This window comes from Phymastichus coffea, unplaced genomic scaffold, assembly GCF_024137745.1.
Source record: "Phymastichus coffea isolate CEN01 unplaced genomic scaffold, Cenicafe_Pcof_1.1 PCOF00019, whole genome shotgun sequence".
Taxonomy (NCBI): Eukaryota; Metazoa; Arthropoda; class Insecta; order Hymenoptera; family Eulophidae; genus Phymastichus; species Phymastichus coffea.
The window spans coordinates 4,297,237-4,316,242 of NW_026706830.1; the positions used below are offsets into that span (position 1 = coordinate 4,297,237).

The following is a 19,006-nucleotide window of genomic DNA, read 5'->3' on the forward strand; positions in this document are numbered from 1 at the left end:
AAGCCACCAAAACCAAGGGTGAAGGAAACCCCTATCCCTTTCCTGCCCTCCAGCGTTCCCCGACCTGCCAACCCCGAGCCTGTTGCGGAAGAAAAAAAGGCTTCCAAACAACAGCTCCGCAGAGTGAGGAAACGCATCGCCAAACTAGGGGCAAGGATAGCAGAAAAAGAAGAGGAGATTAAGCGGCTAAGGGAGGAAGCAACCACCAGCGCCAAAAATAAAAATAGATTGTAAATAAATGAAAAAAAAAATAAATAAAAAAAATAATAATAACAATAAATCAGACACCATCAGTCACATTAGAATGGCTCGTCCGATTCGCCATTCTAATGGGGGGGCTATGTAACGGTCCAGTCTGATTTGTCTCCTATTTTCCTCTGCAAAACGGAAACCCGTCACACACGAGACTATTAGAGAAAAGCGGTAATTGAGCGTAGGCGCTTTTCACACGTATATGCTAATATGTTAGGGCAACTCTGCGAAAACATTACCATATAAGGAGCGTGACGTCACGACCGTGTGAAAATTTATTGTTTACAACAGAAAATCGTCAATTATAAAGTTTTTTAAACGAACAAAAGTTACATCTTAGTTAAATTTGTTGCGCTAATCCTGAATTTCATGTTGATATAACTCTCAAATCGATATTTGTTAGTCAAATCTAATCTACAAGTTAACATTGTTAGTTATTTTGCAATAAAGAACAATATTGTTCTTTCGAGTATACGATTACAATCTCGACGTATTGAATCAGAAAAGCAAGAATTTGACACTTTGATAACTAATTATTCCCTAAGTTATCAATAAATAAACAATTTATAATTTTTTTAAACAATTAAAATAACACTGTTAGATAGCAAATCGATCATACGTATCTGTAAAATTGATGATTATGATTGTCACTAATTTGCTGATTTTTAAACTGCTAAAAAAGAAATTTGCAAATCTGTTTTTTAATTATTATTCAAAATTAGAGAGCAACATTAATCATCTTTTATTTGAATAACATTCTTCTAACCACAAGCGATTTTTTCATGTAAAAATTTTCCATAATCTTATTGTAAAAACGGCGTAATTTGATTATTAAATTATATAACTTATAACTTTGAGAGGCGATTTTTCCTCGAGATGCAATTTATGTTAAAAAATTCATCTTTTCTAGCTTAATTTTTTAAATCGCATAATTGCAATTTCGATCGAGCCATTTTGCGATAAGACGTGTACAAAATTTGCGTCAATGACAAAAATAGCGTTGTAGGGGCTACCAAGCGTAGAAAGGAGCCCATTTCGCATGTATAAATTCGCTCGTCGCTGCGGCAAGAGAACTCATTTTCCTACCTTGCTTAGCAGCGCGAGCACTGTGTAGAAATAAAGCCTCAGCTATTTCCTGAGACGAATTTCTTTTTCAGTGGTTAGCCTGTTAAATTCCTTTCCTACAGATCTCTAAGCGCTCAACTCATGAGACTATCTCTCTCATGAGAAAAAAGCAGCCTTAGAAATCTTCCCTCCTGAAACATATTTACTGTTGAGAAATAAAATTGAGCAGTGATCGCGGCGCTGTCGGGCCTCTCCCCGATAGATACGATTGCTCTCAATTGCATTTCGAAGCAGCTCATCGAGTTGGTAAGCCTCGTGGTTTGCCACTCGAAAGATTTTCTTTTGTTATTTAGATTGCGCGCGTGTCAACTTCTTGCTTTTCTCGGAGACGTAATTGCGAATTCAATGTAAAGAGTCCGAACTATTATTTTCATAACGCGAGATAGATTCAAACATTACAATATATGTACATGACCAACACTGTCAGTAACACGGTTTTCACTCACTACATCGGATCAAAAAAAAAATCACAATGGATCAAAGAGTTTGCATAAAATTTTGTGTAAAAAATAGAATTAAGTACTTCAAAACACTTGAAATATTGATAGTGGCATACGGTGAGTCTACTTTAAGTTGAAAAAATGTTTACAAATGGTATAAGCTCTTTCAAGATGGCCGAGAAGATACCGACGACAAACCTCGCTCTAGACGCCCCAGCACATCAATAACCGATGAAAGTGTTGAAGAAGTGAAACAAATGGTGTTAAAAATCGTTGAATCACTATTATAGAAGCGGTTGAAATCTGTTGGCTCGCGACATGCAATTTTTTCCGTAATTTTGGGCATGAGGTGTGTAGCAACAAAATTTGTTCCAAAACTTTAATTTTGAATAAAACGACCGTCGAATGAACATCGCACAAGGGCTGTTAAACGACGTCAATGATAATCCTGATATACTCAGAAGAGTCATAACTGGTGACAAATCATGGGTTTATGGTTATGACATCGAAACTAAAGCTCAATCGTCCCAATGGAAGACTCCAGAAGAGCCAGGATAGAAAAAAGCACGTCAAATTCGATCAAATGTCAAGGTTTTGCTCGCTGTTTTTTTTTATTATCGTGACGTAGTACATCAAGATTTCTTACCACAAGGTCGTATGATCAATAAAGAGTATTACCTTGAAGTTATGTGCCGTTTGTGAGAAAAAATACGAAAAAGTCGAATAATTCATAGATTTTGCATCACTATAATGCACCTGCTCACTCATCATTGCTAATGTCGAACTTTTCGGCAAAAAAAAAACCACAATCATAACTCAAGCACCATATTTACCGGATATGGCCCCTTGCAACTTTTTCCTATTTTGAAAACTTAAGAAATCCATGAAAGGACGAAGGTTTGGAACGATTGAAGAGATAAACAAAATCGCTAAAGAACTCAAAGCTATACCAGAAAGTGTTTACCAGAAGTGCTTCGAGGATTGGAAAAAACGTTGGTACAAGTGTATTATATCTGAAGGGGATTTCTTTGAAGAGGACAATATAAATATTGATGAATAAATAAATATTTTATAATAAAAGATTTGAGGACCATCAAAAGTAAGTGTTGAAAATCTTCTTTATCCTTATCCAGAGCTTTGACGAGTTGTTTTATGAGACCAAGTATGGTATGAAGGGGTGAAAGCCAAATTTTTGAAGGATCTATTAAAGTTTTACGGATGTTGTTTTTTAAACCTGAATTAAAATCTATTTTTCTTGGTCATTCTTTCTGTACATAATGATTTTTTTCTACCTTCACTATCCCACAGATCTAAGAAACAGATATTTTTTTTTATAAAACCTGACTACTATCTCAGAATCATAGTTGAAATTTTCAGATCAACACAAGCTTTCCAATGATGTTCCGCGTAATTAATTTTCTCCAATACTATTTCCAAATTCTCTGATATTTCCTTCAACTTCGTTGAATTAGCTATCAGGATAAGTGAAAGCAAATTTCTATTGTGTAAACGTACAGCTTTTAGGCTTTGTTAGGAAGAGTCAATAAATAACCACTCTTTCTCTTTATAAATATTAGATTTCAATTAATTCATTAATCTTCTAAGATTTGTACAGAATTTCATAGAGTTTTCTGTATCTTTGGCAAAGAATCTACGAAACTTCTTTTTTCTGTTCCGATAAAAATAAGCTTTAGTCCCCGTGAACAACGAATTTTTCCTTTTTCAATACTGTGGCTAGATACTCAGCTCCATCTTTGGATTATCTCAAATATCTGATTAAATCATCCAACTTCTTTTAATCGAAAATTTCTGAGTTCTCATTCTTAATAATACTTGGTAAATATTCATCTTCTTCGCAATCACTTTGACTGTCGCATCTCTTACCTGAGCATTCACTAACTTCCATTTTCTTTGGTGCAAATGACTTGTCAGCTTCGATAGATTCTTAGACTATATTAGAAATTGGCATTTCGGATATTGTTGGTTATTTTACTGATGATACGTCCTTATACAAGTTTTAGATTTTGTAGATGCGTGAAAGTCATACGAGTATGTATTGGTCATACAGATATAGCAATTCTCTCGACACGATGATTCGCACCATATCATAGACTGTATAAATATGAGCTGATCTTGATTCTGATTTTTCTGCTATTGCAATAACATTGTCTTACAGTAATTACAAATCATGTAAGATATCTAGACTATATTTTGACTGACAACCTTTAAATCAATGCATTCTCTCTAATAGGTATGAATTTTTAAACGACATTTTCCTAAATTTAATCTTAAAATGCCTTTAAACTAACGTACTTAGGTCAAACTGACTGCCGGTTTGGATTCAGCGCGTCAAAATATATGTATGCCGTTTTTTATGCAAATCACTTATTTTTTTATGTGTGTCTGTCTAATCAACAAATCAATCTATTTTTATAATGATGAGCATTTACGTTACAGTCTTTAATAAAAGTCGTTACATTATAAATGCACTATTCAATCGTCTAATTAGACAATATTACAAAAGGATTAACTTTTAAGACCAAGTTCAAGTCTCAATTCTATCAATGTGTATTTGAGTTGATAAGGATATACTAACGCATAAAATTGATTATTTTGAAATAGAATAAAATATTCTTTTCTTTTACAGAAACCTTTTAACACTTTCGAAAATATCGTAACACAAATTTTCAAATTATAGTATATTGAAAACGATTGAAAAAAAATTAATTTCATTCCCTTTATATAGATCAAGCTAATTTACATAAAAAATATATAATAATAATATTATTTTACTATATAATAAGGTGAAATATTTACATTAAATGATAAGATATTCATATGAACATTTGCCTCATACGAAAACTCCAGATTTCCAATCATTAATATATGTTCAATTATTTATATTTGTAATCTAAGAAAACAATATAACTTACAGTTTGATAAAAGAAATGGAAGTACGAGAGCAGAAGTTGTACATGATATGATACAAGTAGCGAATATTGCTGATTTGGTAAGTAATTTATTTCTAAATTCATTGACATCGTTAAAACAGTGTAATAAGAACATATAATAAATATAATTTATATACGTATTCCTCCCTCCGCCGCCCAGCCCCTACACGTTTCAAGAAAGGTAAACTTCTGCAGTCGAGTAGGCATGGTATCATACAATTTTTTTATTATACTCAAACTTTTTCTTCAATCTTCAATAGTTTTGTATGTTATATTGATTTCCTTGAAAAATTTTTTTCCAGCCGTTTTTGTTGAACATAATATTGTAATCATAAGAACAATCAAATTCATAGCTATTGGATTATGTTTTTTATCAAAAATATATGTTATAATTGAATAACACTACTTATTACAGCTACAACGTCAACTAAGTCTACTAAAAAAATATAAATGTAATTTTGTACCTGCAATGAACTGGAGAACGATGTAAAATGACTTATCTACATTAGACGAGTAGATTAATACAATTAATAAGTAACTGTTATATATACTGTATAATATCTATTGTAGTGGTTCCCATATTCCCACTATCAATGATGTTGCTTTTGAATAGTAGAAAAAATGTAAGGTACATAAATAGTTTTATTTAATTAAGCAATATTAAGTGGAAACGTGCAAACTACAAAAGATTACGTACTACATGAGACCAAATTCCTAGTAAAAAGCAAGCGCAACTACCGGGTTATTGCCTAAGCTAATCAGTAAATAGATTTTCAGTACTTCAATAAGATAATAACCAAACTCAAAGCCAGGAAAAGAATCCAGAAAAACCTAAGGAAACAAACTTCATACAAAATAAAGCACCGCCAATATTTGTTTATAATGTGCAGAATATACGCCCCCTGACGGTTACACTTTGAAAGTGCTAGAGCATCCAACAAAGTGAAAATTCAACATAAAACGCTTGAAAAATACCTGCTAATTATCAATGCACTAAAAGAAAAAAATACTCATTTCTACACTTATCAGCGCAAAGAGGATTAAGATTTCAAAGGCATTTTAAGAAATATGCATCTATCAGTCAACATTGAAGTCATTAAATAAGTATTGAAAAATACGGACACGCAGTGATAATTATTCGCAATATGCTACACCAAGTCACAACATTTCCGATTCCTTTATTTACAGTTGAAATATAAAATGACCACAAGAGCTAAAATATATACAAAATTAAGAGATTACTGAACAGAGTGATTGAATTTGAATATTTAGTAAGTACAAAGAGACATCTCCCAGAGTCAAAATTACAAAGAATTTGGGCACATTTTTTAAATCAGTCAATTTAAACAACAGATAAGTTCAGCCTAATTTAAATTCAGTTGAAAACAGAGTAAGAACAAATATATTATATGCAAAAGTAACAGCTAATAAAAACGTACAGATTATGACAGAAGAATCAAAACAAACAAATAACCAGCCAAAAACAAGTAAACGCTTAAAAAAAAAAGAAAGTAAAAATAAACTCGAATACTTGACGGAAAAATTAATGCGAAGAATGGACACCATACTAAATCTGCTAATGTTAAAAGCAAATTAGCTTAATGAGTATATTGAAAATAATTATCTCGAATGCAAATAGATTTACGCACAGACATCTCAAACTAAGAGCATTTCTAATCCACGAAAATGTTGACATCATGTCAGTATCAGAAACACAGTTTACTAGCAAAAGCTTTCTTCACATTCCGAATGACACAGTACATAAAACAAATCATCCACTAAATAAAGCACATGGAGATACTGCTGTTATCATCAACATAAAAATAAATCGTTACATTCACAAATACACTAGTGAAACTTCTCTGCAAGCAACTAGTGCAATCATAAAAGATAACAAAGGCCCAATTACAGTGTTAACTGTTTATTGTCCTCTACACAATACTATAACAAAAAGAAATTGGACAGATTTTTTTTTCTCTAGGTAATCGTTTCATAGCAGATCGCGATTATAATGCAAAGAACCCATGGTGGGAATCAAGCTCACAAACTGCAACCCCTAGAGGAAAAATACCGTATGAAATACTACGAAAAAACAATTGTATTCTAATATCTACTTTAGATCTGACATACTGGTTTAAATTGTAACAACGTTGTCGCGTCACCAATTCTTTAAAAAAGGCGGATAAGAGAGGCGTTTTCGCCCTGAATGATTAGAAGGGAGAGGAGGAAGGAGAATAGGTCAATAAATAATTTCGTTCAAAAATTTTCGAAATTTAACAGAAACTTACTATTAGCATAAACCACACAAACAATGTCGCAAGACTTAATACTAACACAAACAATCAATACTACATCAACTAGCATGTTTTACCGCTAAAAAATAATACCAAGAAAGCGCGGACCTTATCATTACTACTCTAATGACGAATAAGTCGCGAATCGCTCAGCAATTGCGTCGCCTTGACAATCTGCGTTTTATAAGAGCCATTGCTCGTACAAATAATCTCACAAGTCATTGTCAGTAGCCGGCGATTAAACGTCTGGCTACCAAGTATTGTCGTACTTAACCTACCAGTAAACCCGAGAAAGAGAGAAAGAGAGAATAACGAAGAAAGTAAGATAACCTAACCTTTGTATCCCTGGCTTGCCGAGTGATGCAGATATCGTTATAGGGCCAAAGCACGAAGGGATGCCGTCGTCCTCGTGATAACTAGGCGTCTATGCGGAGTCAATGGACGTACTATCCGCGTCTCCTTCATGCTGTTCCTCCCGACGAAGAGTCTCTCTCTCCACAGGCCGATAGACCATATTGAAATGGTATTAAAACTTTTAATTCACTCTCAAATAAAGCTCTAAATGAAGGATTACCAAGAAAAATATATCACACAACTAGATCAAGTCAAGACCAAATACTTCTAAATGAAGTAGTTGAAGAAATTAAGAAACTACTGTATCAGGAAAAAAACTTTCAAATGTAAAATAACTTAGAGAACTGAGGCCAACAGAAGAAACGGACTACTCATTATAGAAAGCCACCAGGAGACTTAAGCGACCAAAGTCATTTATCCCACCTAGCACAAAACCATGCGCAAGTTGGCTAGATCTGATGAAGAAAAAATTCATAATTTCACCAACCATTTATATACCATTTATATAGCATTCAATTCTTACCAAAGAATAATTAATTATCGAACATGAAAATGATGCCTTACTCGAAGACCTAAGTGCCTAGGACAGTACATCTATTGCATCAGTCAAAATAAAAGGAGTATTACTTGTAATCAAAACCATTAAGAATAGAAAAGCATCGGACTTTGATAACATTACAGGAATAATGATCAAAAAATTACCTAATATCGTAATAAGATATACAGGATGTCCAAAAAGTTCCGGGATACCCCAGTAAGTCCTGAGATATAACTATTTCCGAGGAGATTAAGATCATTCCTGTAGTAGCTTTGAACGAGGAATCTAGTGGTGACCTGGGTTTTGACCTTAAGCTTGACCTTCAAGGTCATTTCAAGGTCAACTTTTTTTTTCAAATGGGAACCCTTTTTTTGACAATGGTAATTGAAAGAGCGGGAAATTTTACGTCCAAAACGGTATTTTTTAATTTTTTTTCATGGCCTTGAGAAGGTCGATTTAAGGTCAAATTCTTGAAAAACTGCCTAAAAGCGTTTTTTTAATTTTTAAGATATCGAAAAATAACCTCTACAAAATTTGTTCAGAACAGAGTGGGCCACTCAATGCACCAAAAACCTTTGACCTTTAATCTCATTTTGACGGTCATTTCAAGGTCAAAGTGTTTTTTGTAATGGAAACCCCTCTTTTTGACCCCGGATTCGCACATAGCGCGAAATCCGACGTTTGGATAAGGTATTATGTTGAGTTTCGATTGATCCACGACGTTCCTCGCTAAGGTCATGTGAAATTTAGATCCTATATTATTCGCGAAACATTTATAAAATGTTTCGGGCTAAATTTATTAAATTCTATTGGGAGCATGTTACAGTGACTTTATCTTTGACCTTCAAGATCATTTTAAGGTTATTTCAAAGTCACCTTTGATTGTTTGAATAATAAAGTAACGGGTTATCCAAATTGAAAGTCAAGTTGTTTTCAATGAAGAGCAAGCAGAGACATAGGTACAGTTTTTTTGCCGGATAAGTTTTTTCCACTCACTGCGTTTTGAATGTTTCTTTCTGATTTCGCGATATGTGCGAATCCGGGGTCAAAAATAGGGGTTTCCATTACAAAAAACACTTCGACCTTGAAATGACCTTCAAAATGAGGTTAAAGGTCAAAGGTTTTTGGTGCATTGGGTGAACAAATTTTGTAGAGGTCATTTTTCGATATCTTAAAAATTAAAAAAACGCTTTTAGGCAGTTTTTCAAGCATTTGACCTTAAATTTTAAATCGACCTTCTCAAGGCCATGAAAAAAAATTTAAAAATACCGTTTTGGACGTAAAATTTCCCGCTCTTTCGATGGCCGTTGTCAAAAATAGGGGTTCCCAATTGAAAAAAAAAAGTTAACCTTGAAATGACCTTGAAGGTCAAGCTCAAGGACAAAACCAAGGTCACCATTGGATTCCTTGTTCAAAGTTACTAAAGGAATGACCTTAATCTCCTCGGAAATAGTTATATCTCAGGACTTACTGGGGTGTCCCGGAACTTTTTGGACACCCTGTATAACAATTATCTTTAGTGCACGTTTTCGTCTATTTTATTTTTCAATTCAATGGGAAATGGGTGAGATTATTTTAATTTCTAAACCCGCTAAAAAACCGAACTGTAACATTTTACAGACCGATTAGTCTACTGTCGGTAATATCAAAAATTAAAAAAAAATAATTTCTGCCAGATTTAGCACAACCACTCCACAATAGAACAGGTCAATACAATAGTGTCCGTTGCAAGAAAATTTATAGAAAAGAAAGAATATGACAGCTGCATATTTCTAGACGATGCACAAGTCTTTGATAAAGTTTGACATGAAGGTCTTTTGCATAAATTAAAAGGACTTTTTCTAGAAAATCGCTAAAGAAGAATAAACGAAAGAAGATCAGATAGAAGAACAATCCGCACTTCGGAAAGCTGAGAAACTATTCGATTCGAAGGGACTCATATGATCGCCACGTAGAACCTCGCCAGGCTCAATCTACAAAAAGCACAAACAATCTGAGCGTTACGTACATACCAAGGGGGAAAAAAAAGCGACTGCAACCGAAGAGAAGAAAAATATAAAATAAATTTTACATATCTGAGTATTGAGTAACCGAAGAGAAGAAAAATATAAAAGAAATTGAACATATCTGAGTATTAAGTGATTCCAAATGATAAGAGCACCTCCACCTTGACCAATGCCCATTTTACTGTGACTGACAGAAGGGCACCCGCTCCCACGACGAGAAGTAAAGGAATAATTAGGATGAGGATAAAATGGCATGGGCGAGTATACGTGTTAATTCCATGACGCATGTCGAATATGCCCCCACACGTTCGAAGCCAGTTCCATGAGCCTCCGAGTCCGGGACTGCGACAAGGTTTCACAGGTGGACATTTTATATGACTATATCTGAAAATGAAACATTCAATACATAAAATCAAAGAATAATAAGTAACAAGGTTATGAAATAATAGGAAAACGATACAAGGACAGGGTAAATACGAAGGGGGAGGGATCAATAAATCTTTACAAAAAGAAGGAAAAAAAAGTTTTGCGTATGTAATTTTTTTTATTTTTCACCATAATCTCCTTTAAGGTCGATACATTTTATTAGACGGCCTTCCAGTTTTTTTAAGCCATCAGAATAATATGATTTCTGAAAACCCTCAAAATAGGCATTTCTTTCGACGATGACTTCTTCATTCGACGTGAATCATTGTCTGGAAAGCCATTTTTTGAGGTTAAGAAATAAGAAAGTTACTGGTAGCCAAATCAAGCGAATATGGTGGACGGTCAATTAATTTGAACTTTAAATCGTTAATTTTTGCCATCGAAACTGCACACGTGTGAACTCGAGCATTGTCTTGAAGAAAGAGGCTTTTTTTTTGTTCAAGTGTGGACGTTTTTCTTTGATTTTTTCTTTCAGCTAACCTAATAATGACGCATAATATTATTCAGTGATCGTCTGGCCCTTTTTCAAGTAATCGATATAGATGATTCCATACGCATCCCAGAAAACTGTGGGCATAATCTTGCCATCTGACTTTACTGTCTTTGCCTTCTTTGGGGCTGATTCTCCTGCGGTAATCCATTGTTTGGACTGTTCTTTGGTTTCAGAAGTGTAGTGGTGTACCCATGTTTCGTCTACAGTTACGAGTCGACGCCAAAAGTCTTCCGGATTACGACGTATGCGTGCCAAAAGAGCCTGAGAGGTAACCACGCGTGTTCGTTAACAGTGAGCAAACGCGGCACCCATCTTGCTGATATTTTTTCCATCCCCAATTTTCCATGCAAAATTGAAATTATGGTACCCTTTGATATCTCTGTGGCCTCAACTAATTCTCGCAATTTTAATCTTCTATCACTCAACACCATATCGTGGATTTTGTTGACCATTTCTGGCGTACTCACTTCTACGGGGCGTCCTGAACGAGGTTCATCTTTTGTTGTTGTACGGCCGCGTTTAAATTCATTGACCCAGTTATAAATAGTCTTAAATACAGGGGTAGACTTACCATGAACGGCGTTCAACTCAAATGTGATTTCTTTTGGTGTAAGGCCTTTCAAATGAAAATGTTTTATCACCGCTCGAAACTCTGTTTTTTCCATTTTTGAAATAAAACAATAACTTATTGTTCAACCAACATTTACAAAAAAAAATAACTTAATGAATCGAGCTGAAACTTTGTACGATATCTAGTTAGTAGTATTTCTTGCCAAAAACATCATAATTTAAGCTTGACGAGCGCCATCTCTTAGATTTTGTAGATTTTGTACTTATTGACCCCTCCTCGTAGTCTGACGAAATTAACTCAATCACGACAAACTATCATATTACTTGGTAATAGCCATGGTAAGTGTTCCGCTATCTATGTACTAGTTTTACAGTACGCTGTTGCCTTTTTCTTTGGTGGTAAATCGCTATCAGTACAATGGCGTTTACCGCCCATATAAAAATTATACTCACGAAAACCATTTTATAAAGTTACACTTGATTTTGTTCTTTCTTTATTATTGTTTTCTACTTGTTTGGATAGCAATACTGTGTCAGTTGGGGAACTATACGCGTGTATACATGCACACATACACTCGCGCACACACATATCCGAACGAAGTATAGCCCTTGACAGTATATTATGCGTCGGCTAGTGCCGTGGAAGAGGCAGAGGGATACATGATTACGTTGGATATTTGTGCCATGTGACTATATAGGAGTAGGGTAGTGTATCTTAGTCTGGTACTCGGTTAAAGTATCTGTTGTTAAATATTATTCAAGTAGACTTACATATAGATCTAGTTTGATCGTCGAGATAGCAGTTGGCGGGCAATGATCTCATTTGATGACCGTGTTGTCGATATTTTTAGATATTTTGCAATATTTGTGGTCACGAAGACTGAAATAATAATAATTGTGAATAAAACTGAGATAAAATATATGAGGAAATGTTTTATATATTCGGTTCGATAGTATGTTGAGTTGTTAAAGTTCGTTGAAATTTTTTTCTTTTCAAATAACAATAGTGGCATTTTCAGAATTCCAAAGTTATCTGATTTTAATTTATCTTTGTCGTCTGGGTAGATGTGGCCATTTATACACGTGCTATAATATTTTAGTTTACGAAGTATATCCATACCATTGTATTTCAGAGGGCAAATAACGTTATTGCATTCAAAAGATAGACAATTGACATTTTAAATTTTTTCACAGCATAATGTATATTTTCGTTTGTCAAGAATGTTTTTAGTTCTAAGTATCTTTTCATTAATCCATTTGCATTCTAGATAACAATTTTTAATGTGTTCATTGTACTAGTTTATTTACTAGAGTATTTAAGAGTTTTAACATAGTTTCCATTCTTAACATGAGTTGTTCCATCATGTTTTCTAGTTTGTGAGTATACTCAAAAGTATCTTTTAATATGAGTATTTGTTTTTGTGTTGACGGTTGATTTGTTCTGTTTTGATTATGATTTTCTGTTATCTGTGCGTGTCATTTATTCTCTGTTGTTGCTGTTTGGAGTGACCTTTAAGTCTGTATTTGTTTGGGTCGTAATGTTTTGGTTTTGGTGATTTGAATTTTTTTCCTTGAGTGTTGAGTACAGTTTCAGGCACAGCTGTTCATATACAGGGCAACCTTTGTAGCTTACGGTATGGTTTCTGCGGCAGTTTGCATATATATTAATCTTTTCTACTTTTTTCTTTAACCGGACAATCTTTAATTGAATGCCCTTTTGCACATTTTGCACTCTTATAACAATAACGCAGGCTGACAGCCAAATAAACCCAGACACGTGACTAGGTCTATTCGAAGGCTGAATCTAAATCCGATGTCAGAATTTTTCCATCATCTCTGGTTCTCGAGATATCTTAACCTAAAAGTGCCAAAAACACTGTTTTGGCTACCTTTGAGATTGCGTCACACATTGGATACATTTTTTTTCTTCAAACCTAAAAGTGTAACTCTTACTCTTTAAAATTCTATTTCCAGACCTTCAAATTTTTTTTTTTACCGAGATATCGTTATTTGAAATTTTGTATTTTAGCGATTTTGAGAGTGACTTCAAATTCCAGGAATTCTTACTCAATCTTTTTTGAAGCTGAAAAAATTGAACTTGGATGAAAGTGATTCATATATATTCTACTGACAGTAACACTGGATCAAGTCATCATATCCTTATCGATTATAGTTATCATCTCACATTATTGTCCTCACATAATATGCGTCTCCCCGTAGCGGATATAAATATTCGCAAAAGTAAAGCTTATTTACGACTACCAAACGTATGGTTTCTCAATTACAAGTGTTACTGATTGCTTATCGATAATAATAAATAAATCGAAGCTTCTGTGTTAAAAATTTCTTCAAAACCATCGGTAGAAGGTGTCTGCTGCATATCGATTTGTAAGAAAAGAAAAATCTGATGTTACTATTGGCTATTAAGTCGCTTGTGACAATGCATGCAAGAAAAATGGAATCGTAAACAGAGGTTAAATAATCTCGATGGAGAGGAAGAAGAAAAAGAAAGATGGTTATCTTAATTTATTCGGTTTAGTCTAACAGACGTATAAAATCGATGTAGACTTTTAACCCGTGTTTCGCTCGGACGGAAATGTCACACGATACGACAATCTCTTTCCCGAACATGTATCGTACGGTATTTTTGACACTCAACTTCATGTACGTTTGAGGAATGGAGCATTTTTCTCAAAATTTCGTTCAATACAAGTTGTATCGAATAATAAAGTTAAATTCATGCACGAAAAAGTTATTTCAGCCTCGTGCGGTCTTTTTACCGTCACTTCGCTTGGGCGCAAACATCCACATGAGACTGAAATTACTTTCTCGCACTAGTACCGAAATATACTATTAATGTTCGGTATCTTATCTAATCAACACATAAGCGCGCAAAAGGATGAAGATATAAGAAATATGCATGCGTCTATGCCCAGCTTAATAACCATCGAACTGATTGTGAGTGTAGTCAACAACGTTTGCCTCATCCGAAGTTGTTGTGATACGATTTCGAAATTTCCCTATGCTTGTAAACACTGCGTGTATAGCTATACGGTCGCATTTGACAAAACTCGGCAGCCATGTCGTCGCCGCTTCTCTTGTGCGATAACGATCTCGATCTAATCCGCTTTTGTGATAAAAAACGAGCGAATTCCATGTGAAAGATGCCGTGGAAAAAACTTGTGGCGTCATGTCTACGCGTTCATTTTCACGTGATATGATGTTGCCAAATAGTTCAGAAAAATTTCAATCTGTTAGCTAGGTAAACTACTCCACCCCAAAAATCTTGCCGAACCGTCAGTAGTTGTCGGAATGCCATTGCCTGTGCGTCATGTTAGTCATTTTTAGCCTATGCCAAGTTTCCATTTCTGAAGCGCGCAGCTCCAGTAACCTTTGTGATACATAACATCGATAGTTATTTTAATCTGATTGCTGCGTCAAGGCCAAGGCGTACAAAAAAAATACAACAAATATAGAACCTTCTAAATAACTTAAACAACAATTTTCAAAACTTGATATTTTTTATTCAATTTTTTTAAGAAACCATTTTTTATATTTTATGTAGTATACATAAACTATGTGTTTTGTTTATTTATAACAAAATATTCATTTTTTCGTTAAAAGTGAACTGCATATCTTTTTTATTTGGAATAACGACAAAAAATTAAAAAAAGTTGTTTTTCTCCAAAAAAATGCAAAACTACATAATTTCTTTAGTGCCATTTTAAAGGTCTTATAATACTTTATCTAAGTATGATTAAATTTGTAGAAAAAATATTCTTGTTGCTATTGTAGACTTGTTGATTTTAAACAAATCCTATGCAATAATTAAAACATTTTTAGAATGTCAAAACGTAAGTACGTTTGAAGAAATTAAAAAAAAAATAAAAATAATACCTATCAGTATTTTACTTGTAACCTGCGATGCTATAACTCTAAATCCTCAAACCCTAATTGTCTTAACCCTCAATTTCAATCTCTTAACCCTTAATCCAAACTTTTTTCGCATACGTATAACTCTATCAGAAAAGTCTCAATCACCAAGCCTACTAATAAATTTTTTCTTTTCAGGCAATTGAATTTCTTCAAGTTTTTCTTAACTATTGATGTATTTATATGGAAGAACTCCTTTTCGCCTTAACAAATTGATTTTTTCTTATGCAATATCAAAATATTAAAAATTTACAATCTTATAAGTTCCCAAATAAAAAGCCAACTTGTCGAGGGATGAAGCCATAAATTCGGATGAATCAATGAATCTCAGTTGAATTCCTGTGTCTATGAAAGTCTTTGAAAGCACGAATAATTTATATTGCGTTGAAGAGGCCGCGCTGAAAATGCAGGTGGGCAGACGGGATGAGTCACGGAACGAAAGCAGGACAGCAAATCGTACACTGCATAGACAGGTGCAGGGAGAGAGGTTGTCTTGTTCGACATCGCGTCGGTAGGGGGAAGACAGTCCGTGTGCACCAGTATCGGAAGACGGATTTTTCTTGGACGAAAAAAGCGGTGCCACCACGATAGGGGCTTTCGAATTGTCGGATAGGTAGACGAGTACCCCGGCCATATCGCGCGAGGTTGGAGAGGCAATGAAGAACTGGGAGGAGTTAGTTAGGAATGTAATGAGAAATTGCACTCGAGAGCAACCTGCATTGCCGTAGCTTGGTCGTCCGGGGAAACGAAAAGGGAAAGTTAGCTGAAGAGATCCGTCGTCGACCGAGTGGGATGATAGCCAGAGCGAGTCGTCAAACTCGGAGGTTTATGAATTGGACGCAGCTAGGTCGGCACGTTGCACATCAACGCGCTTGAGAACCCATGGGCGTCCAGATCTGCGTATGCAAGGACGTTATATCGGCAATAAACCAATAGACGCGGTAAAGGCTTTCCGCGCATGGTCACTGAAGTTTTCAGACGAAGGGGGACCGAACGTTGTTGGCTTTATTAATTATATAGGGAAATGTCAGGATTTTTACGACTTAGAGAACGACGAGGTACTCGGGGTGGTAAGTATTGTGCTCACGGAAAGGGCTGCGCTATGGTATAGAAATAATGAATATAGTTGGCGAACTCTCAGAGAGTTTTTCTCAAATTGAAAGGAGGAATTAAGGAGGTATTTCAAAAGAGAGGATCTATACCAGGAATTGTGGTTGCGGACACAAGCTGAAGGGGAGACGTTGGGCGACTGTATAACCGCCTTTCAGTGCATCGTACATCGTTTTGATAGACTCTCTTCGGAAAAAAGGTAGGTGAAAATTTACAAAAAAGTTTGCATTCCACCTTCGCTAGGTATTTTTACAGGAAATCGTTCGCCACTCTGCGAGAATTAAAGTGAGTGGGTTATAAATTTGAGCGCCAGTACATAAGGAAAAAGAGATAGCGACCTCCACCAGTGGCCGATAGCATGCTCATCCCAGACGCAGCTTATAGATCTTCGACTGGACCCACTAAAAGATCAACAATAACTGCAGCAATAGAGTCGGAAAAGAACGTGGAGGTGACACCGGTAGAAAGATCGAGTGGTCGGCGTTCCAAGAGGCGGCCGAAAAGAAGGAGCAGCGACGCGTCGGAGAATGAGGTGTTGACGGCTGCGGCACAACGGGACAAGAACAACAGGCCGAGCTGGGGTACGGTAATTGGCTCCGATATAAGTGCAAATAATGTTACACTCGCGGCAATTCGAGCAGACTCGAGTTCGGCACAACCGCGAGCCTCGGTTCCGCCGAGTTTGACTTCTTCTGAATGGAAATGACGTATCTCGGCTATAGATTTGACTACAAGGGCCTGCGCCCAGATCTGAACCGGATTATGGATTACCCGGCGCCTCGAAATATAGAGCGGCTGTGGAGATTCTTAGGTATGGTGGGATGGTACACTAGATTTATCAAAAACAATTAAGGTACCGCTCACGAAATTGCTAAGGAAGGACTAACCATAGGTTTAAGCCCCGGTGCTAGTGAAGCCAGACTTCGAACGGAAGTTTTATTTACATTATGACGGTTCATTGTACGCGGTGACAGCATGTCTAGTGCAGATATTCAATGACGGGGATCATCCGATTTGCTATGGGAGTCGTATGTTGAACGTGCATGAGAAATAATATAGGGTAAGCGATATCGAATTCTTGGTGGTTCGATTCGCGGTTTAAAAGTTTAGGCCGTATATCGAAGAATTCCACTTTATGGTAATAACCGATCATAGCTTGTTGATCAGACTGCTAAACAAGAGCGATTAAATAGGACATCTCGAGCGGTGGGTGCTGGATTTTCAAAAGCTCGACTGAGAGATAGTGCATGAAAAAGGTGCTGTGCACCATGTCCGGAATGCACTCTCATGCGAGTTTGAGGACGAGGTAGATGTCGGCAAATTCGAGATGATTAAGGACTCTTGGTACCTGCAAAGGCACCTAGAAGTTCGCGACCAGCCGAAGAAATATGCTAATTGGAAAGACAATCTGTTGTATCAGTATATGATAGATAATCTGCTCGATCCAGTTACGAACCGCGAAGAGTGCTGACGGTTGGTTGTTCCGCTCGAATATAGGGAAAAGGTTCTGCAGGATATTCATTGCGCACCGTCGGTACGATATTTCAGACAGGACAAGACGTGTGATCCAGTAATAAGAGAGTATTATTGGCCAGACGTGCGATATGGCATGCAAAGCTTTGTTAGTTAGTGTTAGGTTTGCCAGAAGTATAAAATCGAGCAAAGAGCACCGAAAGAATTGATGGAAAAACCCGTGGTTAAACGCCTCTGGGTAGTATTAGCAACGGATACAGTGTAGTTGCCGCATAGCAAGAATCGATTTAGATACATGATAGTGTTCCAGGACCTCTTTACGAAATGTGTAATGATTGAGTGTGCATGCACTAGAAATGGTCACCAGTACAGCGCACTTCACGCGCGGGGAAATTTCTAAAGCCGTGATCATGCATGGACTACAACTAGTTCTCGGAAGGATAATTCGAGCTGTAGGAATGAACAAACTTAATCTTCAATGTTAACATGTATGTATTTATTCAAACTAATAGAATTACAATAAAGCACGTGAATGGCTCGGGGCTCATTAATCGTCAGCGACACCCCTGTAACAAATAGAAGGAAGAACTGGTTGTTATATAGTTTGCAGTAAAAGTCGCGCCTAGCTACGAAAGTGCATATACTTCGATAGTCGCACACTCGGTGCCGATCTCCGGTACATCTCGCGGCAGCTGATCGGCATGGACTCGCCTTACCCTTCGAGTGAATGAGAAGTAGCGGTACGGTACGGAACGGAACAATGGCTCTATCCGCCGTTCAGCTGATCCTGAGGGTAGCTGTGCTCAAAAGGGGAGTCGGAGAGTCAATCCCCTAGGTTCTGTCAAAAAGTGTGGAATGAAGGAGAGCAAATCCTCCCTCACTGTTTGAAAGGCTTGCTCCTTAACTCTGATCACGGACATGTTTAAGCTGTTGAGAAAAAATTATTTTTGGCTTGTAGATTCCTAAAAACTCGTCGGCTATATGTATCTTTTTGCTGTAGATCTTTAGGAATTGAAATCAGTATTCAGGCATCCTACTATC

The 19,006-nt window shown here is 36.1% G+C and overlaps 1 protein-coding gene across 1 annotated transcript in view; it reads left to right on the forward strand.

Moving 5' to 3' along the window:
• LOC131675344 (disintegrin and metalloproteinase domain-containing protein 11) overlaps positions 1–19,006 on the forward strand; it is a 2,271,363-nt gene that overhangs the window by 1,220,088 nt on the left and 1,032,269 nt on the right. Inside the window, exon 9 of the mRNA XM_058954276.1 lies at positions 4,753–4,827. Coding sequence (XP_058810259.1) covers positions 4,753–4,827 — 75 coding nt within the window. The remainder of the gene's footprint in view (positions 1–4,752; positions 4,828–19,006) is intronic.